The 26,887-nt window shown below is 60.3% G+C and overlaps 1 protein-coding gene across 1 annotated transcript; it reads right to left on the minus strand.

Moving 5' to 3' along the window:
• ITGB2 (integrin subunit beta 2) lies at positions 1–26,788 on the minus strand. Its single transcript, XM_032630989.1, is given in 24 exon segments — positions 1–467; positions 631–650; positions 653–796; positions 2,572–2,710; positions 2,712–2,762; positions 2,904–3,101; positions 3,103–3,161; positions 3,292–3,343; positions 3,345–3,376; positions 3,379–3,430; positions 3,432–3,540; positions 3,627–3,777; positions 3,780–3,812; positions 5,316–5,459; positions 6,284–6,353; positions 6,355–6,378; positions 8,717–8,812; positions 9,575–9,730; positions 10,613–10,854; positions 11,103–11,273; positions 12,544–12,724; positions 15,386–15,474; positions 15,796–15,856; positions 26,632–26,788. Coding segments are annotated over 23 exon segments (2,334 nt in total). The 5' UTR covers positions 15,854–15,856; positions 26,632–26,788; the 3' UTR covers positions 1–404.
• Between the last annotated feature and the right edge of the window lie 99 nt (positions 26,789–26,887).

Here is a 26,887-nt window from a genome sequence, read left to right on the forward strand (position 1 = left end):
TTGGGGGCAGCATGATCAATGGGATGTAATTTTACACTCTGAGAAGTTCACATATAAATAAATCTGTACCACCTTTCATCAGACTGCTGTGCTAATTTTTACAAAGGACGGCACATGGTCTAACCTTACGGGACGCGAGCAATTCCTTCTTCGAGTTGCTATCAAAAGTCACTCATGTCAGAAGGGGGAGGCTGGCCCTTCTGATGAGTCCCTAGAGTTATCTGGCCGCATCTGTCATTCTGGGGGCAGGAAAAACGGTGGGCCTTTCAGTGAGTGGTGAAGTTGTCAAGTGTCGTCAGCCAAGTCCACCGGGCGACGGGGTCACGGGCGGCCTGCTGGAGGGGACGTGGCGTGGGGTACTCCCACCTGGGCAGTGCGGGAGGCCCCGTCTTCACCAAGCAGCCCTAACTCTCAGCAAACTTAGGGTTCATGACTGTCGTGGTGGCGCTCTTGAAAAGGGGGTTGTCCTGGTGAGAAAAGCAAGCGTGACTTGTCAGCGCAGGGGAGGAAGGCGCCGGGCTCCGGGGACGAGCTGCGAGGGTGGGGGGAGGCAGGCTCGCGCTCCCGTGGGCGTGCCCTCGGCGCAGAGGGTGGGAGGCGCGCCTTTGTGGGGGCCCCGGGGCCACTCACGTTATTCCACTGGGACTTAGCTTCTCCTTCTCGAAGCGCTTGTACTCCCTGAGGTCACTCAGGTGCGTCAGGACCTTCCAGATGGCCAGCAGGAGGGTGCCAACGAGCACGACTCCCGCCACGGTGCTCCCCACGATGGCGGCGATGTTGGGGCCCTTCACGCACTCTAAGGCAGGGAGGTACACACACCGGGGCGTCAGGCCCGCCCCATCCCCTGCGCGGTGTCGGGGCTCCGCTGCTGGCTCTCAGCGACAGGTAGTGAGCAAACTGGCCCTGGCCCCGGCCCCGGCCCCCAGCCAGGGAGGGTGCAGAGTTGGGCACAAGGCCAGGCCATGTGGTTCCAAATGAAATTGAGAGGCCCTTTGTTCATGGAGAAGGAAAGGGGGCCGAGGTGGCCAGTAAGTAACCAGGGCCAGACCCTGGCCTCCCACCTGGACAGCCAATGACCCAATCACTGGAACCTAGCCTAACCCACGCTGGATCACAGTTTAGGGGGTGGGCACTCTCCTCGTAAAGGCATTTCCCAGGGGAACCAATGGCAGCAGCCTTGGGAATGAGGAGGGTGGGGTCCCAGTGCCTGAGGGGCTGCACCCAGCCTCCCCCTGAGCTTGGGGGAGGGGAGGCTCTGGACTGCAGCACGCGCCCGCTGCGGCACCTGACCAAGGCACGATGTTCAGCGTGAGCCCGTCTGCCCGGCTCGCGGGCACTGGGGTTCGCAGGCACTCCCCCCGCACCATCCTGGCCTCTCCAGGGAACCTCCCTCCCTCACAGAAGTGGAACAACTTAGCCAGCATGCGCAAAGCCAGACCTGACCCACACGTGCCTGTTAAAACACCCGGGGACAGCTGTCTGCACCAGCAGGCTCGGCTCTGCCGCCCTGGTAACAGACAAAGGGCTTTGGGCCCTATCTGCCTTCCTGGGCGTCCTGTCGTGGGGAGGGGAGCTGGGAGCAGGTCTCAGTCCTGCAAGGTCCCCGGGGTGGGCTGCTGTCCCACGTCTGCTGCACTCACCCCAGAGGCCGGCCTCGTGGCCTGTGCCCCACCCCCGCAGCCTCTCTGAGCAGTAAGGGGGCGGGGGCACGGAGAGCTGGTGTGTCCACACGGCTCCCTGTGCTGCCGCTGTAACCCTCAAGCCCATCCCCTCGTGGGCGTGTTACTCTAAGTCCCCGCGTCCCACACACGCTTTGCCATTGTCCACTCAACCTACCTCCTCGACACTGGACCTACTCTCCGTCCCCACTTGTTGCCCTCCCTCCTGATCCCACCCAGAGTTCCATCCAAGGGCAGGCTCTGTCCACGCCGCCCCCAGGACCCCAACCCAGCCCTGCTCAGTGCCCGGACTGGGCAGTAGCCCTTCCCAGGTCTGCGCCCGGCCTGTGAGAGCACAAGCACACTCCTCTGAAAACCGGCTGGCCCTCCGGTGTGTCTGGGAAGAGACATAAGCCCAACCCCTCCACCCCCGCCCCCGCCCCCGCCCCCAGGCCTCACGGGGGCCCAGTAAGAGCCCAGCCCAGCACCTCTGACCCTCTCATCCCCTGGTCTCAGCTGCAAGCGTCCTCCTCAGAGAGACCTTCTGACCTCTGAGACACGCCCCGCCGGCGTCTTTACCCCTGGGAACCGGTTCATGTGGTCCCCACCAGCCGTGTCCCGGGAACCTGTGAAGACAGAGTCAGACTCTGGGTCCCTGGCGAGCCGGGCGGCGGCACCTGGGGGAAGCCGGCTCAGGCTCCGCGGGCCGCTCCAGGGCCAGGGCCGGATGTGGGGTCCGGCGGCCCCCATGGTCCCCCGGGCCGGCTCTCGGGGCTTGCGCTCCAGGCCGTGCTCAGCGCCAGCGCTCCGGGCAGCGACTCTGCGGGACAGCCGGCCGCCCCGGAGCAGGGCGCACGGCGGGCGGGCTGAGCGGTGCGGGGACCCGGTCCTGACCCCACCCGCCCGGGCTCACCGCGCGTGTCGTTCACGTGCACGTCGTATCTGTCCCGCCCCTCGCGCTGCAACAGGGTGTAGGTCATCCAGCAGCCCTCGGAGTCGCGCTCCTTGCACGTGCGGCCGGGCAGTGGCTTGGGCAGCAGCTTCGTCTCCCCCACACGCTGCGCTGCAGTTCTTGGCGAAGGGGCCCTGGTCGAACTTCAGACACTCGGCGCCAGTTGCTGCGGGCGAGGCGCGGCGTGACCGCGGGCAGGAGGGGCGGGGGCGCGGGCCGCCCGGAGCTGCGGGGCCGGTCCTCAGCGCCCCGCGCCCCGGGTTCCGGCCTGACGGCTGTTTCTCCCGGGCCACGGAGACGCGAGGCTGGGCGGGGCGGCGGGATACTCACGCGTAGCGGGCGCAGGGCGCGGGGCAGCCCGGGCACTCGAGGCACAGGGGCGGCTGGTAGCCAGGGTCGCACTGGCACACGTTGCAGCGGCACCGGCCGCGACCGCTGCACTCGACGCCATCCAGGTTGAGGCAGCCCTTCGTAGACTTGAGGCACTGGCAACGCCGAGCCCTCGTGGCCGTCGTGGCACCTGCAGGTGCCGCAGAAGCAGAGCCCTCGCTCTGGAAGACAGGGGCCCCCGCAGACTCAGCCCCGCCCGTGGCCCCAGCCCGAGCCCCGATCCGCCCCCCCCCCCCACCCGCCGCAGGGGCGGCTGAGGCTCCGCAGGTTGGTTCTGTCCCCCGCGCTCACTCTCCGCCCCCCCGCAGACTTGGCCGTCGTAGCGCTCGCAGTTGACGTTGTCCACACTCGCAGAACTGGCCGTAGATCTTCTTGTTGGCACATCGCTCGTGTGGCACACGCACTGCCCGCAGATGCAGTCCCCCAGCCTCCGAGCAGATGATGGAGCCGTTGTCCTTCCGGCAGCTTCCCTCCAGCTCCTGGCTGCTCCGGCCCTGCGTCTGGCACTCGCAGTTCTTCCCCATGTAGCCGGCGTCGCACCTGCACGGGGGATGTGGGGTCAGGGACCATCCCGCGCCGTGTTCTGCCGCGGTGCACCTGCGCGGGAGGTGGGGCCGCGGCCTCACCTGCAGACTCCGCACTCCATGGAGCCCCTGCCGCCGCAGAGGCTGTGGCCCCGGCTCGCGTCCCGGCACCGGCACTTGCACTGGGGGAGGACCCGCACAGTCACCGTGTCCGTGAAGCCTAGCGCCCGGATGACGAATGACTGCTCCTGATGCACTCTGTGGCTGTGACCTTCACCTGAAGGTGATCTGTAGTGGGAAAGCATGTGCTCAGGTGAACATTGGACCCCGGGCACACAACCCTGCTCCCACCTCTCCCTGGGCAACGTGGACAAGGGCACGGCCTAGCAGGGTGAGGGTCAGCGTCCTGGACTCCCAAGCACGGAGGGGACCGCCTCTGCTGGGCCCCGGGGGAGTGCATGCTGGTGGGGGGGAGGGAAGGACATGGACACTCCAGGTGGCTCCAGCACTTGGGAGGGGAGATGAGGGAAGAGAGGATGAGAGTTGGAAGCTCAGAGTCAGAGACGCTGGAACATGTCCCCCAGCCCTCCCGCAGCTCCCACACACCCACCATCCTCTGGTGGCCTGGACTTGGGCAGGGATGTCTTTAGAATACTTTTTTTTTTTTTTTTTTTTTTTTTGCGGTACGTGGGCCTCTCACTGCTGTGGCCTCTCCCGTTGCGGAGCACAGGCTCCGGACGCGCAGGCTCAGCGGCCATGGCTCACGGGCCCAGCCGCTCCGCGGCAGTTTGATCTTCCCGGACCGGGGCACGAACCCGTGTCCCCCTGCATCGGCAGGCGGACTCTCAACCGCTGCGCCACCAGGGAAGCCCTAGAATACTTTTAATCTCACATCCCTTTAAAAGAATTTTAGAGTGACTCTGTAAATGATGTATATTTTCTCCATGTATTCTGTCCTGAAGCCTGGAGGCTAAGGTACCAAAATCGCACAGGAAGTCCTAGGTTCTGCATGTGGGGTTGTTATCTGACCCCGAATGCCAAGGGGAACCGAGCGGGCAGGGGCAAGTTCCCTGCCACTCACACAGCACTGCTGCTCAGCCAGCACTGAGCTTCAGGGGGCACCAGCAAGGCCACGGCAAGCCTCACTGCAAATCAAGGTGAATGAATCTCCAACCCGTACGTGAAGACAGAGCAGAGACATCAGGGAAGTAAGCAATCAGTCACAAGATTGAATAAATTCCTGTCTGGATCACCCGTATGAGGGGGATACATTTCACTAAAAAGTCACACACGTTAGTAAGTCACATAGTTGAAAGAATTCCGATGTCGTTTAGAAATAAAAGCAAATATTTGCTGAATATTAATTCATAGCTGGAGACAGGAAAAGTTAGATTGTCTTGGTCACGACAAATTAAAAATATCAGGGACATAACTCAGTGCCTGTTTATAATCATTTGTGTGGCCCCTGCTTTAATGTGTTTGTCAGAAGAACAAAAACACGAAAATCAAGAACATCAAAAGCAGAAGCAGATGCCCCGTGTAGAAGGAACGCCTTTCTTAGGCGGGTGGCGCTGTACCCGGCATCTGCCCCCAGGGGGCGCTGCCGCCCTCGCGGCGGTCGGTGTACACCGGGCCGCGAACAGTGTGGTGTGGATTTTCAAAGGAAGGAACCGGACCCGCGGTGGACTGACCCCGCCTCTTGCTGGTCCCTGTGAAGCCGTGTGCCGGGGTGCACCCTCCCTCGACTGTCCCCTGGGGAGCCCCTTCCAGAGGCCGGGAGGGGAGCCTCACCGGCAGCGTTGATCTGGACGCCGTCGCAGTCCCCTCTGGGCTTGGTCCCACCTTCGATACCACCGTTACTGCAGAAGGAGTCGTAGGTGACTTTTCAGGTGTCAGGGAGTGTGTTGTGATCCAGAAAGACTCTGGAGGACGTTTCTGTGGGCGAAGAGCACCGCGATCAGGCTCACCCCGCCGTCCCCGGCCCTTCCCGCCCCTTACCCAGCCGACAGCCGGCACGCCTCTCATCCCCCTCCCTCCACCCGTGTGTCCGCTGAGAGCTCCACGGGGTGCCGGGTCCTGCACCCCATGTCCGCTGGTGGCAGGGTTACCCATACACGCCCGCCGAGACAGGCCAGTGGAAGGGACAGACGTGGAGACAGGTCACAGCCCTGCAAGAATGGGAGCTTGACCGTCCACCCACCACTGAAAACCCCAGTGCGTGGCACAGGGTGGGAGCTGGAAAAACTGTCTAAGTGAATGAGAGAGAGCGAGACAGACCGTCAGACAGGAAGAGAGACAGAGAAACAGAGAGAGAGAGAGACAGAGAGATGAATGAGCCCGCTCACTATGAAGGTGGCATCGTCGGTGCGCAGACAGAGCCGCCCCGTGGGCAGCATCTGGAGTTTGGGAGGGCCTGCTCGGGGTGGGGGGTGGCTAGGGCTCCAGGAGGGTACGAGCAGCAAACGGAGCTGCCTCAGTGGGGCTCTGACTCAATGCAGTGTCATCAGTGCTTACTGGGTGCTCCCAGCGAGCTGCGCTCGCGAGGCCAGCAGACCCTTTGGCTGGAAGAGGGCCTGATGCCTGTGTCCCAGGGGAGGCACGGAGGGCCTGGGGTGGCACCTACCACACCATCAACGAGGAGGCCAGCTGCCCTGGGGAAGTGCCCGAGGATGGCCCACAGAACGCAGGGGCTCTCCTCTCCAGGCCATCCTCCTACTGGCCTGCAGCAACGGCGTCTTGGCTGACCACCCGGGGGACACTTACATTGTAGGCGTTCTTAATAAGCTGGACTACGTTGCTGAGTCGTCTGACAGCTTCCCCGACTGCAGACCTTGGGGATGATCTCCGTGAGCTTCTGTCAGGGAAGAAGACAGGTGGGGTGTGGCCAGAAACCCTGGTACCAGGACACCTCAGCATCCACCCAGTTTTGTAATAACACCCCAGAGGGTTTCCTTCTGCTTGTGAGCTGGCTCAGACAACCCTGCCCCCGACTTCTTACTGTATTTAGGTAACACAGCACGTGGTCCAGTGTTGTGCAGGCATAACGTTTTAACCGCTGGCTCTCAGGAAGCACACCCTGAATGGCAGCGTTTGCCGATTTCCTCAGTAGAAATACTCCACCCTTGTTGATTTCCCAGCACTGAAGGCAGATCCGGGAAAGTGTGCCTTGCCACGGTAAGATGGCCACCCCAGGGACTTCCCTGGCGGTCCAGTGGTTAAGAATCTGCCTTCCATGCGAGGCACACGGGTTCACTCCCTGTCGGGGAACTAAGATCCCACACGCCACGGGGCAACTAAGCCCGCGCGCCACAACTAGAGAGCCCACGCTGCAACGAAAGATCCCACGTGCCTCAAGATCTGACACAGCCAAATTAAATAAATAAATAAATGTCTATTAAAAAAAAGAAGATGCCACTCCATCACGCAGATGTGATAGGCACAAACAACCCAAGGGCACAGATAATCGTGAAATGTGGCACAAAACCAGGAAGCGATGTGTTTCTGAGCGTGGGAGCTGACATAATCTAACTTTCACAATGGCTGTGTGTTAAACAACATTGTGGCAATTGGGTCTGGCAGGCGGGGCGCTGGTCCAGCGGCACCTCTGGGGTGGGGCAGGCCGGAGCCCGAGGGTCGTGCAGACAAGCCTGGGGCAGCCTCCAGGGAACATCTGTGTCCCCCGCCACCCTTAGCTTAGCCCATCTTTCACGGGAAATTGTACCATCACTTTATCTTGCAGAACCAAGGGTGGGTCATGTCCCTGCCACAAAGCCCTGCTGTGACGCCCCAGAATGGAGTCCAGGCTCCTCCACAAAGCTCATAAGGACACACAGCCTCGCCACCCCACCTCCGGCCTCTGCCGCTCTCTCCTCTCCTCCTCAGCCTCGGGACCCCGCCAGAGCTCGGAGACCCCCCCGGCCACCTGCTCTCCATTCGGTGCAGAAACACGTACTGAGGCGGGTCCAGCGTAAGCTGCCCATACAGACTTGGGCCTCCTTGACCCCTACGCGCTAGGAGTCCCGGGAATGGGGTCAGGAAGCTAAGGCTCAGAAAGGCCTGTGACCTGCCCAGGGCCTTGTCCTTGCTGTTGGGGAGCAGGGCCTGGGGTCCGAGTCTCCCGTCTCCAGCTTCTACCCCATCACCACACTGCCTTCTGGGACACGACCCCTGCACCTAATAGCAAATCACTGGGACCTGCTACCACCTGGCGAGGAGGAGACTGTCACGTCCCGTAACACGGTCAGGGACACGGCAGCTGCGAGGCCCTGACTTGCCAGCGCTCGGGCAGCTCATGTGGGCGGGTGGTCTCTCAGCGGCACCCGGCCACCAGCCTTGCTGTCCTTGTGGCTTGGCCAACGCCCACTGCCAGCCCCCGGCGGGTCTTCCGGACACCCGCCCCTCCTCCCTCGGGATCCCCTGGGAACGCTGATGGCAGGCGCGGCTGGCCCCACTGGCAAACGCCCCACACAGGCACAGCAGGCCACAGGCCTCAGCAGGAAGGGGACCGGGACTTAGGGAAGGACAGGGGCCGGGAGGCGCTCCCAGCCCATCGCAGCCAGAGGCCACCACGCTGAGCCCGGCAGATGAGAGCAGGGCAACTAAAACAGCCCAACAGTGACTGGGAGAAGGAGGAGGGATGAGAAACGCTCTACGACAAAGAAACTTCCCCACGAGAATTCCATGCCACAGAAAAATTTAGTAAGAACAGCAATTCAGAAAAGTCAGGACAGACCCAGGTCTCCTGAGCCGGGAAGGAAGTGCTGTCACAGCTGCTGGGGGGCCCGGGCGCCTGCTGGTTATGGGGGTGTTTTCCTCGCAACACTGAGCCGTGCGCTGGGGGTTCCAGAGCCCTCCTGCGTACACCTTACACTGTGTGAACAGTGCTGACGTGCAAACGTATGCGGACGCAAAACAAGGAACTTTCCCTGACACGAAGAATGGGGTCTGCAGACCCAAAGGGTTTCGTTGAGGCAAAACCACGATTACTGAAGCGCAAGGACTTGTCAGTGTCCTGCGGCCTCAAGAGGTCTCAGCTCCTCAGCGGCAGCGCTCACTCCCCGAAACGCGGGGCCGCCGCGTGGCCACAGCCCACGCACCCAGTACGGAAGCAGAACTCAGGCTGCGGTCACCCTGGATTTGGTCACCATTCAGTTGCGACGCCTCTTCCTGCCGGATTGCTCAAGCCCACTTACCTCGTACGTTGCCACCATTCTCTTGGTCACAGCAAAGATGGGCTGGATGTTGCTTTCTGCCAGTTTGTGCGCCAGCTGGCCCACCGATGGGTAGTCCTAGAGAGGGGACCCCCGGTCAGATGGCTCCCAAGGCTGGGGACAAGCCATCCGAGCTGCCTGTCCGCTCCTGTCGGCAGAAGTGACGGCCCAGGGCGCAGAGGCTCCGCCTGCCTCCTGCTGTGATGGGGCCCGTTCCCAATGATGTTCGCAAATGCTCGCAAACGCATAAGGTGATGGGATCAGGAGGGAAACTGACGATATTGAAATATACTCAAGAAAATAGTAAAAGCTGAGAAGTGCTTCGTGATCAATGCACTAGAAAAGAAATCCAGTGGCAAGTAGCCGCTCCCAGACACTCAAAGCGGAGGAGTGGTGAGCAGCGTTTTGCGGTGTCCGCACTGTGGGGCGCTGGCGAGACGCCTCTGACTTCTCCTGGAGGCGGCATCTCAGACGCTGCCCCCAGCACAGTGGCACCTATTCTCACAACCTCACGACGTGCGCAATTTCGGGCAGAGCCTCAGATGTCACATCTGTCCTGTCCCAGTCGGTGGGCCCCTGAGAGCTGCCACCCACACCCACCTCGAGTCTGCAGGCTGCAGGTGGAGGACCCCAAGGGTCACATCTCTAAAGTCCTCTGCAGTGCCTGGGCTTTACGATTCCAGGGTGCCGAGCATCGTCTCACAGCAGCCCTGGACCAGAGAATTCTGACCTCTTGGTGCCATTCAAGTGCTTCCCCCAGAGCGAGGGCCCCTCCCCACCCCTCTGGACCCCGGGCTGGCAGTGAGCCTACCCCGCCCCCCAAGACACTGCCGCACTCACGAATTCGTTGCTGCTTTTATACATGTTGTCCTCCAGGTGGCAGCGGCCGTCGTTGGGAGTGAGGATGGCGCCCAGCTTCCCGTCTCCCGCAAAGTGGAAGCCGTCATCCGTGGCAAACACCAGCAGTCTGGTGACGTTGCGCCAGCCGATCTCCTCCTGACAAGGAGAGGGCAGGGTGACCTGCCTCAGTTTCCCCAGACTGGGGGCGCCAAGGCAGAGCTTGCCGTGCTGGCCTCGGGGCTGTGTGCCCCCCACTCCTGGGTTTTCTTGGGGGGCGGGAGGACCAGAGACAGGGCCCAGCGCCCAGGGCGGCCCGAGAAGTGTCTGTGGGACGACCAGCTCCCAGATGCCCAGGTGAATATGCGTGGGACACCGAAGGGACAGGAATGCATGTTTACATTTGCATACTCTGTGGCCCAGTCAGCTCGGACCTGGGACCACCTCCTAAGGGGACACTCCCAAAGAAGAAAAAGTACTTAGAAATGTTTATCTCACTGCAAACACAGAGGGAGGAGCCCACGGACACCGTGATGAGGGGGTGACAGAGCCAGGGCACACGCGCGTCGTGAACCGTGACATCACACAGAAATGAAAACGTGTGTCTGCGATGCGGGGCGGTCCTCCCAGGGAGCAGAGAGGCTGGAGGACTGGGGTCCGGTCTGTGGAGGTGGCAGGACTGCGCGGCTAGACACGGGTCGATGTGTTGCAACACATCGCGATACAGCGGCAGGACAGGACCACGTGGCGAGGGGTCAGCAGGGGGCAGGGGACGGCCGGCACCGACACTTAAGCCACATGACTGTCGGGGAGCCTGGCCAGGACACCCTCTGTTCCTTGAGGGGCACTGGAAGTAGGAGTGATTCTACTGCAGGAACCGCCAGGGTTAGGTGGCTCAGGGGTCTGCCTTAACAGGATCACTTCCTTGTATTTAGGCTTCAGAAGGTTTGCACAGGGTCACAAGCTGCTAATAGTGGAATCTGTGGGTGTCGTGACGGAGGCCCCCAGGTCTGGAGAAATCAGGGCAGGCAGGGGCCTCACCGGGCACGCGGCGACTTGCATCATGGCGTCCAGCCCACCCTCGGGGGCGTCCAGGTTTCCCGAGATCAGCTGCTTCCCGACCTCTGTCTGGAACTGGTTGGAGTTGTCGGTGAGTTTCAGCACATGCCGAAAGGCGAACGGGGCCTGGCACTCCTTCTCCTTGTTGGGGCACGGGTTCCGCAGCTTCTCGGGGTGCGTGTTGACAAAGGGGAGCACCGTCTTGTCCACGAAAGACCCGAAGCCTAGGGGTCGGGCAGGCTGTGAGCCCCGGCTTCCCCACCTCACGCCAGAGGGCAGCGGGGCGGGGGGCGCTGGGGGCGGGGAGGAAGCAAGGTGGCCCTTGGGGGGTTGCACCAGGGACACTAGGTCTGGAGCCCTGGTGCCCTGCCCTCGGGACGTGGGGGCACAGAGGTGCCCAGGGTGGGGGCCTGGGGGGTGTGCAGGCAGCAGGCTGGCTGGGGCTCAGGGGAGGAGGGAGCGGGCAGCTCACCGATGCGGCCGGACTCGGTGATCTCGTTGAGGGCCCGGAGCAGGTCGCCCCCCAGCTTCTTGACGTTGATGAGGTCGTCCAGCATGGAGTATGAGAGGTCCATCAGGTAGTAGAGGTCGATGGGGTAGCCCTTGGCCCGCTGGAAGGTCACGTTGAACACAGCCGCCTGACCTGTGGGATTTGGAAATCGCGGGAGAGTGAACGCCACCTCATCTAGCGGGGCTCAGGGGCACTGGTGCCCCCTGCAGGCCTCGGGACCCTCATGACCCTCACTCTGTGAGGCCTGCAGGTAAAATGCAGGGCGCCTACTCAGATTCGAATTTCAGATAAAGAGCACATTCCCAAATAGAAGACTATTTGGGCACAGAGATACTGAAAAGTGTTCGTTGTTTATCTGGCATTGTTGCAATTCAGGTCCACCTGGATCTCCCTCGATCTCCCCGGCAAGGCCTTCTCTACCACCAGCCAGCAAGCAAATCCGTCCCGTCCCAGCACGGGCTCCCTGGCCACCCTGGGGATACCCCCCTTCCTCAACCACATCCCCCTGGCTTCTGCGCTTCGCCATCTTAATCACCACGTGTACCTGTAATTACTTGTCTATCTGTCAGTACGAATAGCCTGTGTCCCCAGCTCCCAGGACGGTGCCTAGCACACAGCTGGTGCTGGACAAAGACGTGAGGACTCGAGCTCCGAACCGAGTCCCCTCTGCCTGGCCCATCTTCCAGCACCAGCTCCCACGTGTGGCCGCCCCAGCCCTGCCCAGGCCCGCCCGCCACATCCCCCGCTGCTCCACCACGCCGCCTTCCTGAAGGGCGTTTCTCGGAGTGCTAACAGGGAGCTATGTCCTGAACCTGGGTCAGTGGTCAAGTCAGGTGGGCAGCACTGATTTAAATGGTTACTGGGGTTCCTTGGCTGCAGGACTTGTCAGAGCCTTTACTTTGCCAAGAGTACCTGGCCTTCTGAGAGTGTGACAAATGAGTGCTTTCCAGATGGTTTGTTCTCCCTTGTAAAAAGGACACAGAACTCAGGGTTAAAAGAGAGACTGGGGGGTTCCCTGGTGGCGCAGTGGTTGAGAGTCCGCCTGCCGATGCAGGGGACGCAGGTTCGTGCCCCGGTCCGGGAAGATCCCACATGCCGCAGAGCTGCTGGGCCCGTGAGCCATGGCCGCTGAGCCTGCGTGTCCGGAGCCTGGGCTCCGCAACGGGAGAGGTCACAACAGTGAGAGGCCCGCGTACCACAAAAAAAAAAAAAAAAAAAAGAGAGACTAGGCACCAGCCGCAGACGGGGTTCTTGGGGGCACCCTCCCCGGGGCAGAGAGAAGAGCTCAGACTGGTTCCCAGCAGTCCCAGGGCCTCGCCCAGGCCACCTGGCTGTCTGACCTGGACACATGGGATACGCGGCCATCAGGGGCTGGCTCACCCCCAGCCGAGGCCAAGCCTACCTGGTCTCAGGTAGAGCGTCACTTTCTGTGGGGACAGCTGCTTCTGGCCCCCCACCTGGTCCTCCTGGGTCGTGGCGTGGCTCCTGGGGTCGATGATGTCATCCGTCGCGCAGCCCTTTGACAGCAGCTGCTCCCGCGTGTCACAGCGAGTGGAGTCAGGCTCCCCTTGCCCCGTGAAGTTCTGGGGGAGCCAGGGGTCAGGGGTCAGGGGCAGAGAAAAGATGGGAGCCCACACTGTGGGTGATGTGCGAAGCTGACCCCCTCATCTGCACCGGATTCAGGTCAGGAGTCCCGGTGGCAGCGGGACGAGGCAGGGGCTGGGCGGCCTCCAGAGGGCCTGTTCACGAGGCTTCGCATCCCCGGAGAGCCCGCAAGCGGGCAGAGGCGACTCAGGAACCAACGGCTCCAGCCCCAGGTGGAGCCACGGGGACTCTCCGCGGCCCACGGGGCACCTGGCCCAGGGTTTTCAGGCCCTTGGGCGGCGTCAGCAGCACCGGACGAAGGAGGGAGTGGTTCCCTCCCAAGGGGACGCGAGCGCCCCCTCGTGGCCCACGTGTTAGCCCCCAGGCACCACGCGGATCCGGAATACGGGCCAGGGCTCTGGGCCAGGCAGCTCAGAAGGAAACAGGCCGGAGGGGAGCGTGGGGGTCCTGGGTCTTCCCTCGTGACCACTGTGCCCCCACGAAGGGCCCCTGGATGTGGACACGGCAGGGAGAGAGAAGCGGCCACATTCGGAGGGTCCCGCTCTCGGCTTCCTCCGACAAAAGGAGGCTCGGAAGAGCAACCGCCGGCAGGAGACCAGGCAGGTGCAGGGGGCGTGCCCAGCGCCGGGGCGGGGCCCGCAGAGGGGCGGTGCTTCCTGAGCTGCCTCTGAATTGTCCTCGCTTTTGGAACCCTATTAATGCCTTAAGTACTCGAGAAAGAAAATTAACAGGAATGGAGAGGGAAGAAACCCCTGAAATGGAATCCACTGGGAAACAATTGAACCCGACTGCATTTCAAATGCATATGATAAAGTCAGGAAAGGGAAGGGAGGAATTCACCCTGAGGACGGACTTTTTAAGCCGGCACTATGACCGCACCCCAACAAGAGGAGACAACACAGACCACACCCGATTTCCCCCCTGCAGTGCTGCGGGTAGCAACTCTGTAACCACTTTCTGTGAATCGTAGGATTAAGAAAATGGGGAAGTGTATTGCGGATGCTGGGAGGCTGGCTTCTCATGAAGGGGAACCAGGAACCCTCAGAGAAATGTCTGAGTCCCTAGTGGGGGCGAGGAAAGTGCAGACGGGCCTGGAGCTCTGCCGATCCCAGAGAATAAGAGAGCTCAGGAAGTGATCCTGGGGCGTGCTAACAGGACACAGGGCCAGCCTGGGGGCTCCCAAAGTCCAAACGGGGAACACTTCGAGCTTCAAAATGGCCAAATGAAAGTGATAGCTTATAAGCTACCGAATAAAATAAACATCTACGGGTTTACACCGATGAGAGAGACAGAGAGAGGGAGGTTGGGGGAAGGAAAAGTTCCTCCCTGCGTTAGAAGCCATTAGAAGGAGTAATGAACAGGAATGTCACCATTTTGCAACCATCCCAGTGAGAACTGATTCAGGCAGCCAACACCAACAGATGCTCAAGTTAGTGGGTGTAAGCCTGATGGGAAGCAGAGTATTTCCTGGCCTCGGAGTATCTCCCCACAAATTACTTACTATTGCAAAAGGGAAATAGTGATGTCATGGTGGAGAGCCTGGCAGCCGCCACCTCAGCTGAGTGGTCCAGGCTGCACCCCTAGCATCAGGACGAAGTGACAACAGGAGCCCTGCATGGGGCTCCTGCCGAAACGCACACCCTGGGCTGAATCAGAGGGAAGGCCAGGCAAACCCACAGGAGGGGCATTCTGCAAAACTGCTGTCGTGAGCTCCTCAGAAATGGCAAGGATGTGAAAGACAAAGAAAGCTGACGAATGTTCCGGATTCCAGGAGATAAAGAGACATCTGAATACAATGTGTGGTCCCGGATTATAATATTGACCAGTGGGGTGGGTGCGGAGTAGGGGGGGAGGGGGGATGATATCAAAGACATTATTGGAACAATTGGAAAAATTTGCACAAAGTGTGTAAATTTGGTCAGAGTAAAGTACCGTGTTAAATTTCCAATCTTTGATAAATGCATTGTGGTTTTGTACGTGAGTACCTTGTTCTCGGCAAAGTCCCTGGAAATATTAAGGGACAAAGAGGTTTGTGTCTGCAACCTACCCTCAAACAACTGAGAAAAAAAAAATATGTGTGCATGTGTGTGTTTCCAAACAGACCTGTGGTGTCAGAACCTCAGGGACCCCCATGAGGAGGGCGTGGTCAGCATCTGGGGGTTCCTAGGGAAGGGGTCCTCCCCAGGAGGAGGTGGAGCTACCCCACGTCCTGGCCGTCTTGGGCCTTTGCCTTTCCTCCCAGAGGGTCTCACAAGTTAAATGTGAAGTAACTAAGGACAGCAGAGGGTTAGGTTTCCAGCAGGGGACTCCCCCAGTGCTGCGTGCTCTGGGAGCGGACGGCAGCAGCTGCAAGCACCTCTGCCTTGTCTCTGGCCAGGGGGCGGCACCTGTGCAGACGCAGACGTTTCGCTCTCCGGTCTGCCTCCGCCGGGCTGCCTGGGGACACGCTGAGTCTGCCTGTCTGTCTCTGACGGCACCGTGTCCCTGCTTCTGCTCCACTGGAAAGCAGTGCTGACACTCCTGGAGGCAGCAGTTCCAGAGGCAGAGAAGAAGGTCCGGCCCGGGAGGAGGGAAGGGGGGAGGGCAGGCCAGGCGCGAGAACCCTCGGGGCGGCTGACCGCGCTCAGTGAGGCTCTTACCAGCTTCTGGCACCAGGCGCAGCCAGGCCCTGACTCGACGCAGTCCCGGCAGGTGCTGACCTTGTACTTGGTGCACTCCTGGGACAGGACTAGGGGAGAGGAGACAGGCTGGGGGGCGTGGCCTGTGGCAGGCGCTGGCCGGCCCCCACAGAGACAGCAGGCCCTCCGGGGACCGGGGGTGTGAATGGGGTGGTGGAGAAGAAGGGGCAGCGGCAGGACCAGGAGGGAGGGAGGAGACCAGGGCCCCAGGGGAAGCGGCCTCCAGGAGGGTGGGCCCCACGGTGGGCGGGGGAATGGAGGAGGGCGGCAGAGCAGGGCCCTTCCTGAGCCTCCACCAGGGGACTTGGGGGCAGGAGGGTGCCAGGGCGGGTCCCATCCCTCCCATGAGGAGCTACCCCCGCGGGACTCACCGGATCGGAGGGCGAGCAGGCTCCCCAGGAGCAGCAGCTGGGGGCGCCGGCGCAGCATGTCCTGTGGAGGAGAGGGGGCGCTGACGGGGCCTGGGACCCCAGACCCTGGGCCTAGAGATGCGACGCTGGGCGGGCCGCCCCTGCTGCCGAGGGGTGCTCAGCGCTGGGGCGTAGCCAGCACGGGCCGGTCTCCCCGACCCCCCTCAACGGGGCTGTGCGGGCCAGCGGGAGAGGAGGGCTGAGTGGGGCTGCGTGTGGTCTGTGCAGCTAAGCCCCCAGCCCCCAAGGACCAGCAGGGAGTGGGCCTCCTGACAGTGACACACGCACACGTACACACTCACCACGCGTGTGCACACACACGCGCGCCCAAGGTGCCGCGCCCTCCGGGTCAGGGCCCCGCGTGGCCTTCAGTGAATTGAGCTGAGCTTGGAGCAGAGACTCGGCCGGCCCGGGCCTCCCGGGAGGAGGGTGAACCAGGACTTGGAAGAGAAGCCAACTCTGAGCACCCACCGGCGCCAGGACTGTGCCAGCTGCCCGCTGGGCGAGGATGTGTAATCGGGCAGGACATCTGGGGCCTGCCTGGGACAGACCCCTCCCCCCACATCTTCTGCCTGCCTCTTGTCTGTAGAAAAGCTTAGTCTCCCAGGCCTCCCCTGACTCACAAAAGCCTGGCTGGAGAATTAACGATCGAAAGGATGAGAACACTCGTGACAAAAGTAGCAGCTGGGCCAGGAGAACTGGTAAGAATTTAAACAGTGAATCAGCCATACGGCAGTCACAGAACCTTTGGTTCCTCCTTGACGTACCTAGATAACGAACAAACGGTATCTGACGCACAGATCCTAGGCTGTTTTACAGATGCTAAAACCCCTACCAAATGGAAGAAGTCAATTGCACGATGACCATGGACGTGTAGCCCCCCAGACCTACTGGAGCCTAAGGATTGATAACGTGAACCTCTGGGACCCTGCCTTGTTACCTCACCATCCGCCAGTCAAAGAACTGCGCACAAGCTGATCGCATACCCTGCGACGCCCCCTCCCTCACCTGGCCTTTAAAAACGCTTTGCCGAAACCCTTTGGGGAGCTCGGGGTTTTCTGGGCCTGAGCTAGCCGTCTCCTTGCTCGGCCCTGCAATAAACCTTTCTCTGCTCCAAACTCCGCTCTTTCGGTTTGTTTGGCCTCACTGTGCACCAGGCATTCGAACTTGGGCTGTTTGACAACAGAAGGGCCCGCAGAGCCGTCACCTAATGTGCCCGAGGCCACGAGCTCTAGGTGACCATTATTGAGCTCTTCTTCGTCCGCACCTGCTGGGCCTGGGGTAAGGCGTGGACAGGGTGTTGGGCCACCACCGGCTGGCCCTGATGCTCCCAGAGGCAAGAGCGTGGGGGCGGGCTGGAGGCCTGGCGCTGGGGCTCTGGGTCTTGGAGGTGGAAGCAGCACCCTCCCCCGGAAGTGCCCCAAGGGACCCAGGCTGGGCCCAAAGCAGCAAACGTCCTCCAGGCCAGCTCCCGGGAGGTGTGGCAGCGCGTCATGGGCCGCGGGCCCCCACGTGTGAGAACCTGTAGGGCTGCTGCCTTTTAATCTGACGCCAAGAGAGCGGAGAGGGTGCTGAGCTGCCAGCAAACCAGAGGCAGCAGGCAGGAAGCGGGGGGGGGGGGGGGGGGGGGGGGGGGGGGGGGGGGGGGGGGGGTTATCCGCAACCAGGATCAACAGGCTCACCCTGAATACCTGCAAACACCAGCTCCTCTCCCCGGCACACTGCTTGGTGCGGGGCCGGCAGAGGCTCCCACCCAAGGTCCACTTGTGGCGAAGACCATGTGGCCCCTGCCGTGGTGGCCTCTGCCGTGGCCTGTGGGCTCTGGGTGCACCTGGAGGTGGGTCCTGCCCTCGCCTCTGCTCTCCCATAACCCCTGCGTGTGTACCAGCGGCTCTGGGGTGGAGGAGGGTCCCAGGGGGTCCCATGGGGGGACCCAGTGCTTAGAGGTCCCGCCCAGCCCCACTCTCCGGTCTTTCGGGGTGACCCCGCACCCCGGTCCCCACCAAGCTTGTAACCAGGAGCTAGAAGTGTCATAACAGAACAGACCTCTTCCCTTTTCTTTCCTGTTCCGGTCAAAAGCAGAACTTACGCCCTGCTCTGGCTTCCGGGGTCACAGAGCGGGAGCTGGGAAGGTGCTTTCGGTTTACTCCACGCCCACCCACTTGTGAAAGCCCCGTGTTGCCCCAGAGCCCTCTGGGTCCCTAACATATTCCGCAGCCGGACGCCCCGCGAGGCCCGCACGTGCTCACTGCCCCCCCGGCTGACCCGGGCGCCGCCGGGCCCAGTCGGCCTCAAAATAGCACCCCACTTCGGAGGCAGAGGCTGAGCCCCCGCCCCAGGCGCCCCAGCTGTGCACGTAGCCGGCGGGGGGGGGGTGGGGGGAGCCAGTCCCGCCAGGGGTGGGGAAGGCCCTCCAAAAGCAGCTCGATGCCCTTTCCTGTGGCCACGGACCCCAAACAGTCACAGCAACCACAGGCAAACCCCGGCCCTCGCCTGCGGAGACCGGGGCCCCGGCAGCGGCAGGATGCGGACCCGGTGCCGCTCACAGCTGGAGCATCCATCCTCCCACGCGGTGGGGAGAGCACCTTGGTTATGGCAAGAAGACCCACAGGCCATGGGAGGGGTGTCGCCGCTCTCTCTTCCCCCTTAAGCACTGGGACTCCCGCCGCGCCCGGCTCCGCCCCAGCCTCAGTGCCCACGGCCCCTCGGGGGCAGGACGCCCGCAGACGCAGTGGCTCTGGGAGCTCGGAGTGCGGAGCCTGCAGCCAGCCCTCCTCTCGGCCCAGGGCAGGGGTGCCAGTGGACATGCCCGGCGGCCAGGACTGGCCATCAGAGGCCCCGATGCCGCAACCATCTTGGCGGGGCCTCACAGACCAAGGCCTCCTCTGGGTGTCGTCCTGGGGCCCGGACCCCTGGACGGCGCAGGGCCGTGCCCGTGCCCGGGTCCCCGGCTGCCCCAGCGGCATACTCTGCCTCGGCTCCCTCTGCGTGCCCGGAAGGGCTTGCGGGCCTGGTCCCGCTCTGGGGGAGGGCAGGCTCGGGCCGCCCTCGTGAATGTGAGGCCCCGACTCGGCTGGGACAGCTGGTCCGAGAGCAGGGAGGAGGGCGCGGGCTCCAGCTGGGCCACCCGAGCCCAGACCTGCGGCACCCCTCCCTGCCACCCCGACGGCCCCGAGGCTGCACTCTCCCCAGATCTAAGGGCAGCCCCACCCCAGGACTCAAGGTGCAAAACCCCAAGTCGAGGTGGCTTGAGAAACCCAAGGCCCCACGGGCCTGTGAGGACGTTGCGTCAGAGCTACCCTTGAGCCTGACCCTGCAGGAAGTGGCGCATCCCCGCGGACCCCGGGCGCCCTGAGGATAACCCTTCACGATGAATAAAGCTCTGAGCGTCGGGGTCCGTCAGGGAACACCAGAAGAAAAATAGGATATATTCCTTCCAAATCCCACGCACTCCACAAAAGCCCATAGTCCCTATTTGGTAAAAGACAGAAGAGAAAGAGGAAACATCGAAAAAGAAAGAAAAGTTGAAGAGGCAGAGGGAGGCCCCATGTCCGAGGCAGGGTACGCTGCTGTCAGATGAGGCTTGCTGTCAAAGACGAAAGCTTTGCCGAAGTTCAGACCCTCAGACAAGGCCCTGCGGGGCCCCAGGACTCACCGAGCGTCAGGACTTTGCGTCAGAGCCTGCCCTTGACCGTTCAAGGTCAGGGTGCTGGTTTCCAAGAGGCACGGCCAGAAAGTGACAAGGAACAGGGATGCTGTCAGGAAAAGTTACAGGAGGGGAAGGCAGGGATGCGGTATTCATCCCAGGAGCTGAGGGTGCAAGGCTGTTTCATGTAGAAAAAGGCCAGTGTTAACAATGGATCTAAAATAGGCATCAACCTTTTTAAACCAAAAGACAAAGTTAGGACGTGGTCGTTTCTACTTTATGTAAAGACAAAAAAGAACTGGACAGAAGCAGATTCCAGTGGGGGCTGGAACCCCTCCCCCCAACCCCCGCCCCAAGTCATGGAGTTTCCAGACAGATCAGAAGACAAGGCAGAGGGGACTGAGGAGGAGGCCACCCACATATTCTCTGAACCCACACATTCTCGGCCCCAGGAGAATCCACTGCACGTGTTCGTCACTGCTCCGTTCACCACCCGTGAAGGCTGATGGCAGAAATTTTTAGGGCCACAGTTTCCGACCAAATGGAATAAAATGAGATGCCCCCCCAACACACACATTATTAACTAGAACCTTTAAAACACTCTGCTCAATATCCCTTAAGTCCAAGAGCAAATCAAATTTACATGTACAGACACTTCAGAAAAGAGACAGCGCAACTTTCTCTGTTCAACGGGTCCCCGATGGAGAAAGAAGCCCGACGCCCTAAATGCTTTTCTGCCTGATGGAAGGGAATGATGATAAACGTGCAGGATGGAAAGTTCAGACGTGAGAGAAAGAGCCACAAAGCTCAGGAAATAAGGGAAGGGAGGTGGGAAATAGACAACAGAAAAAGTCGATGAATCCGAAAACAAACAAAAAAGCTAAAATACATCGAAAATCGTTTCCTTGGAAAAAGCAATAAAATGGGTCATCTGGAAGACAGCATGTATGGCAGTCGCCAGGGAGCTTAGGAAAGGAAAAGGCAAGGCAGCAGTGAGCTGTGCACTGGCCTGTAAAATGCATCCAGAGCTTCGGGGACAGAGTCTGTGTGACCCTGGCCCTCGGGCCGGTGGCCGGGGGGAGGGAAGTGAGCAGCGGCCTCCGGCCTCAAAGGCACCAGGCAGAGCACGTTCCCGGGAAGGCACGCGCCGTGGCAGTGCCCCCTCACACCACGGGACCCGTGAACCCAGGTTTAGCAAATAGAAATGATAAAAGCAATAGAAGAATGTGTATCTCAGAGTAAGGACACTCAGAGTAAAAACTAAGGGAGAAAATACCAAGAGGATAGACTCAGACACCCTGGTGGTCCAGTGGTTAAGACTCTGCGCTCCCAATAGAGGGGGCCTGGGCTCGATCCCTGGTCAGGGAACTAGATCCTGCATGCGTGCCGCAACTAAGACCCAGCACAGCCAAATAAATAAATATCAGAAAAAAGAAGAAGAGAGACTCTAAGATGAAAACTCTAATTCGAAAAGCTACATGCACCCCAGTGCTCTTAGCAGCAGTATTCACGATAGCCTGGACATGGAAGCAACCTAAGTGTCCATCAACAGAGGAATGCATAAGGAAGACGTGGTACATATATGCGATGGAACGTTACTCAGCCATAAGAAAAGAATGAAATAACGCCGTTTGCAGCAACATGGATGGACCTAGAGATTATTACACGAAGTGAAGTAAGTCAGACAGAGAAAGACAAATAGCATAGGATATCACTTATATGTGGAATCTAAAAATTGATACAAATGAACTAATTTACAAAACAGAAACAGACTCACAGACATAGAAAACAAATTTATGGTTTAAAAGCGGAAAGGGCGGAGGGATAACTTAGGAGTTTGGGATTAACAGGCACACAATATTCTGTATAAAACCGATAAACAAGGACCTGCTGTAGAGCACAGGGAGCTCGATTCGATATCTGTAATAACCTGTAATGGAAAAGAAACTGAAAAAGATTATATACATATGAAACGGAATCATTCAGCTGTACACCTGAAACACGGTAAACCAACTACACTTAACTAAATTAAATAAATGAAAAGAAGACACGCTCAAAAAAAAATCTGTACATAAAAAATTGAATAGATGAAAATATTTAGTATCTGTCTCTTGCAGAAGGTGAATGGTAATCTTTGTGTCCGAGGAGATTTTAGAAATAATAACAAAAAGGCAAATACCCCATAGAAAAGGATCTTGTGAACAGATAATTCAGGAAAGAAGAAATGCAGCTGTTACCAAACATTTGGAAAGGCCGCTCTGGCTGATAATTGGGCATTGTAAGCAAAATATCGAGATTCCTGGTCTAGCTGTCAAACTGGACACTGTTTCTAACATCCATGAGGCCCACCCCGTGGAACCTACATGGCATGAAAATGTGTGAACGGCTGCTCGCAGCTCAATTTTTACAATCAGAAGTCGCTGAGCGGGAAAACAATACATGCAAATAACCAAAACAGGCCATGTTTCTTCTGTGTGGTGGCGTTATAAGGATTTTCAGTTTTCTTCATTACTCTGGTTTGTATTTTCCAAACCTTCTACAATAAACATATATAATGATTTTCTTTTAAATTCATACATTTAAGAAAATCTGAATATCGTGGTGGTTGAGGAATTGCTTGGAGATGTCTCCAGATTCCTAAAGTGGCAGCCTCTCTGTTCCCACTGTGGACACTTCAGAGGACAGTGACCCCCTGCTGGGACGTCTGCTCGTAGCTCGTTCGCTCACTCATTCATTCACTGAACAAGAGCTGCCTGTCTGGCCCCTGGGCACTGCTCTCCCGGATTCTAGGATTCTGACCTCTGCCAAGACCTTAGGGCACCTCCACACCTCCCGCAGATTCCCATCACACCCGAAAGCCCCACTGCTGCAGACACCAGCGCATGGCCACACCCGTACTATTTAACAATGAACTGGTGGGTTTGCATCACTAGGCGTTCAGCAAGGGCCTCCAGACCACCGTTGGATGCTTCCACTTGCAACAAATTCTAAAGCGTTTGTTTTGTCTTTTGTAACCATATACAAATAAAAATATGTTCACAAAAAAAATAAATTGGTAGAAGCACGGCTCCCGAGGCGCTGCCTTTCTGTGCGCCCCCAGCCCCTGGAGTACTGTGAGAGAACGCATGCCCCGTGCCCACGGAGGCCCGTCAGGCAGGAGCCCTGGCTCGCCGAGGTCTCGTCCGTCAAGGAGGCTGACCTCAGCCCCTGACCTTAGCTCCTCAGCCAGCAGGGAACCCTTCCAACTACTTCTGGCTGCAGCCCAGGGTGCGACCCACCCAGATGACCTTCCCTCCAGAAGCTTCCAGAACAGCGGAATCAAGCCACATGGGTGCGGAGGCCTCTGCACCTCAGACTGGCCAGGTCTGAGCATCCGAGGGGCCTGACCCCACACCTGCCAATGGGAAAGGGGCCGTGGCTTGCTCTGTGACGACGCCTGGGCAGTGGCTGTGCAAGGCTGGGCCACAGCGCTGGGAAACACGGCAGACATGGTCAGTCCTCAAGGGAGCCTCAGCTAGTGGGTGGCGGTCCCTGCCTGGACAGCCACTCAGGACCCCAGATCCCAGAGGACCAGGGCAGGGCACTGCCCACGGCAGCCACCCTGCTGGCCTGGCTACACTCTGCACTCACAGCCACGATTCGCCCGCAGCTGCCCTGGGGGTGGACCAAACCTGCTCCCTGTTCCTAGGGAGGGCTCTGAGAGGGTCAGCCCCTCAGCCACACAGCCAGGACAGACGCCAGGACGGGGGCCCACGTCAGCCTGACCCCGGGGCTGACACGCCCAAGTCTGCGCCCAGCTGCCGAGTGAGTGTGGACAGGTGACCCCCCCTTCCGGACCTCAGTTTCCTCCCTCGTCACAGAGAGCCAAGGGTGCTGTGACGGTGAATTTCACGTGCCAACTCCGCTGGCCGTGGTACCCAGAGCTTTGCTCAAACCCTCGTCTGGGTGTGGCTGTTTGCTGCAAAGGTGTTTCTAGATGAGCCTAACATTACGTAAGTGGGCTCTGAGGAAAGCACGTGGCCCTCCATGATGTGGGCGGGCCTCATCCAACCAGTCGAAGGCCTTAAAGGAAAGACTGATGTCCCCCAAGGAGGGGAGACCTCTGCCTCCAGACGGCCTTGGGCTCGAGCTGCAACGTCACCTCTCCTCTGGGTCTCCAGCCCGCCCTGCAGATTTGGGGTTTGCCAGCCTGCACAATCGTACAAGCCCCGAAATAAATCTCTGCCTCTGTACACACACACACACGCACACGCACACGCACACACATCCTATTGGTTCTGTCTCTCTGGGGAGCCCGCACTACTACAGACCCCAACAAGAGCACCCCAGGCTCAGGGTTTTTCAACACCACTTCGAGGTGGGTGGGCAGAGCCGTGCTTTCCTGCTCCGTGTGTTTCAGAGGCAGTGAGGGTACCGGGCTCCTGTTTCTCTCCACCCCCATCAGAGCCCTGTGGTGGTGGTACCCCACCCCTGGGCCTGCGTGACACGGTTTCAGACCTGGGCTGCGTGGGGTGCCGTGCTGAGCAGGGACCGTGCCAGGGCTCACGCGGAAGCCACAGGGTCTGCTGGCTCCCAGGCACCCCCGGCCCTGCTGCTCGACTGCTGGGAGGGTGAGCCGCCCGGACGCCCCTGGCTTTTGGTGGGGGGGGGGGGCCTTGGACCAGGCAGGAAGGCCTGCCCGGGTCACAGGCTGGCAGCTCGGGGACTCAACTACACCTGCCATGTCCCCAAGACACCCACTCGTCATTAGTGGGAGAGACTGGAAACCCCCAGGCCCACCGAGGACTCCCCTCTACCTGGCCTACCCTGCCCGGGAGGGGGAAGGCAGGCGCTCTTTCTGAGCAGCCTGGGGACCCCGCCCGCTGCTACAGCTGAATGTGGACTCCACCAGCCTGACGGGGGACGGGGGACGGGGGACGGGGCCCCAGCGGCCAGGCAGGTGGCACGTGGCAGCACGGCTGGGACAGGTGGGTCTCGGCATCCCGGGGCCCATGGGACTCGGCACCTTCCCCTGCCAGCTGCGTGCTCCCTGGGGGCCTCAGCGCCCCCATCGGGCATCAGCTCTCCGCTCGGGCAGGTCTGGGTGACGACAGAACCGACACCCCATTTTAGGTCCAGTCTGTGCAAAGGGAAACGGACAGTGACCACACTAGCATCCCAGCCCTGCCCGCCTGGTGGTGTCACCGTGGTGTCACCAGGAGACTGCCTAGTGCAGGCGGGGAGTGCCGGACGGGGCTTCTCAGCTGGGGGCACAGTTATTAGCTGCCGGCAGCTGTCCCACAACGTGGGCTCAGGCGGGACCGTGGGCCGCTCGCGGTGCCAGGTGTGCAGGCCGCCGGACCCTGCCACCCAGGACTCTTCCTAGAGCTGGCGGGGCCTGAGTCAGGAGAGGCCACTGCGGGCTCTGTGCTGCCCCATTCGTGGGGCGGACGCCTCTCCACAGCCCTGTAACCGGCGGAGCTCGGCCTGAGGCTGAACCCGCGGGACCCTGTGGACGCAGACCCACACCTTCGCCCCCTCCAGGGAAGTGAGTTTTGAATTACAATTTGATATAGAGTCAGCTGGAGTGTAAATACGGGCCCATTTCGCAGATGGGAGGCCCAGCAGCAGGCCTATCTCCTGCCCACCTTGCCGGGGTGCAGACAGGCCTCTCCCATCCCCTGGACAGTGGTGACCCCTCTGCTGAGCTTCTTCAGGGCCCCGGCTGTCTAGGGTGTCTTCCCTCGTGAAATCTCCAGGAAGTGACGGTGACCGGCCCGGGCCTTCCCTCCAGCACAGTGCAAGCTGACAGCTGCAGGCAGACCAATCCACGCAGATTTCAGCTGAGAAACCCGAGGCCAGTGGAGCGGTGTCTGGCTGCGGGGCCGAGCCCCTCGAGAAATGTCTCCATTCACTCCCGTCGGGACAAAGCCCTGGGGCAGCCGTGAGTCCCCTCTCCCGGCGCTTGTCCAGGTCCTCGGGCCCCAGTCCCCCCACTCCTAAGGGGACAGGCCTCCAGGGGCCTGGTTGTGGGAGGTTTAGGTCACCCACCAAATGCCTCACCCCCTAAAGTTTAACTGTCACCCAGCGTGTTCACATCGTTAGGCCAGAGCTGGTGAACCTTCGGGAGTCCCAGAGAAGCAGCAGACCCACCCCCGAGACAATGTACCGTACACACATACACACACACAGAGACACACACGGACACACACAGAACACAGACACACACACAGACACATACACACACAGAGACACACAGACACACACACACAGACACACAGACACACAGACAGACATACACACAGACACACACACATACACACACACAGACACAGACACACACATACACACACAGAGGCACACACACACAGACACACACAGACACAGACACACACACAGACACACACACAGACACATACACACACAGACACAGACACACACATATACACATACATAATACACACACAGACACACACACTCACATACAGACACATACATACACACACACACAGACACACACACATACACTCACATACACAGACACACATACATACACACACAGACACACACACACACACACACACACACACACACACACTGCTGGAGGACAGAACCACCCGGGCAACCACAGAGCTGTGAAGACAGAACGGGACCCGCTCAAGGAGGAAGCGGAAGGCGCAGCTGGGGAGGCCCAGGGACCCTCCTGCACAGCCTGGCCGTGCCGGCCCCGTACCCACCAGACAGGGGTTTTGCCTGTCCCCCAGCCTCCTCCTGGCTCTGCCCGGCCTCGCAGCCCCCGCATCAGGGGCTCAGCAAGTGCCTGGGGCTTGTTGAGGGACCCTTACCAGGGGAGCCGAGGCTGGGGTCTGAGTGCATCCTCCCAGCATGCCAGTCCCATCTCCTTGGTTACATCCCTCCCATCACCCCGCCACTAGCTCTGCCCACGGTGGGCTCAGCACTTCCCCTTGCCGGATCTCAGCTCAGGGGGCCTAGAGTGGACGATCCCAGGGCGTGTGACACGGACCAGGGCCACCAGGGCCTCTGCAGGCTGGGCCCCTTGGAGCTGCCTGCCTTGGGAAGGGCAGCAGCCATGGCCGGGGGAGAGCCTCAGGGCTGAGCTGCTCCCCTTCAGAGAAACCAGCCTGGACACAGAGGGGCCTCTGTCCACTCACCTGCTCGACGCTCTGGAGGTCTCAGCAGGGCTGGTCCTGGCTGGGCTGGCAGGGGCTTGGGCTCCGCTCTTCACCAGGCCGGTGCTGCAGCAGGTGTGGGAAGACGCCGGCCCGCCTGAGACTCCACTGGTGAAGGCGCGATGCTTCCTGTTCTAAGTTAGGAACTGGAGGAAGTAGTTACGTGTGGCTGATTGCACCACATGTGCCCCTTCCAACCTCAGCCCGTCTGCCTACAGGGCCCCTGACAGAGGGCTGT

This window comes from Phocoena sinus, chromosome 4 (assembly GCF_008692025.1).
Source record: "Phocoena sinus isolate mPhoSin1 chromosome 4, mPhoSin1.pri, whole genome shotgun sequence".
Classification (NCBI taxonomy): domain Eukaryota; kingdom Metazoa; phylum Chordata; class Mammalia; order Artiodactyla; family Phocoenidae; genus Phocoena; species Phocoena sinus.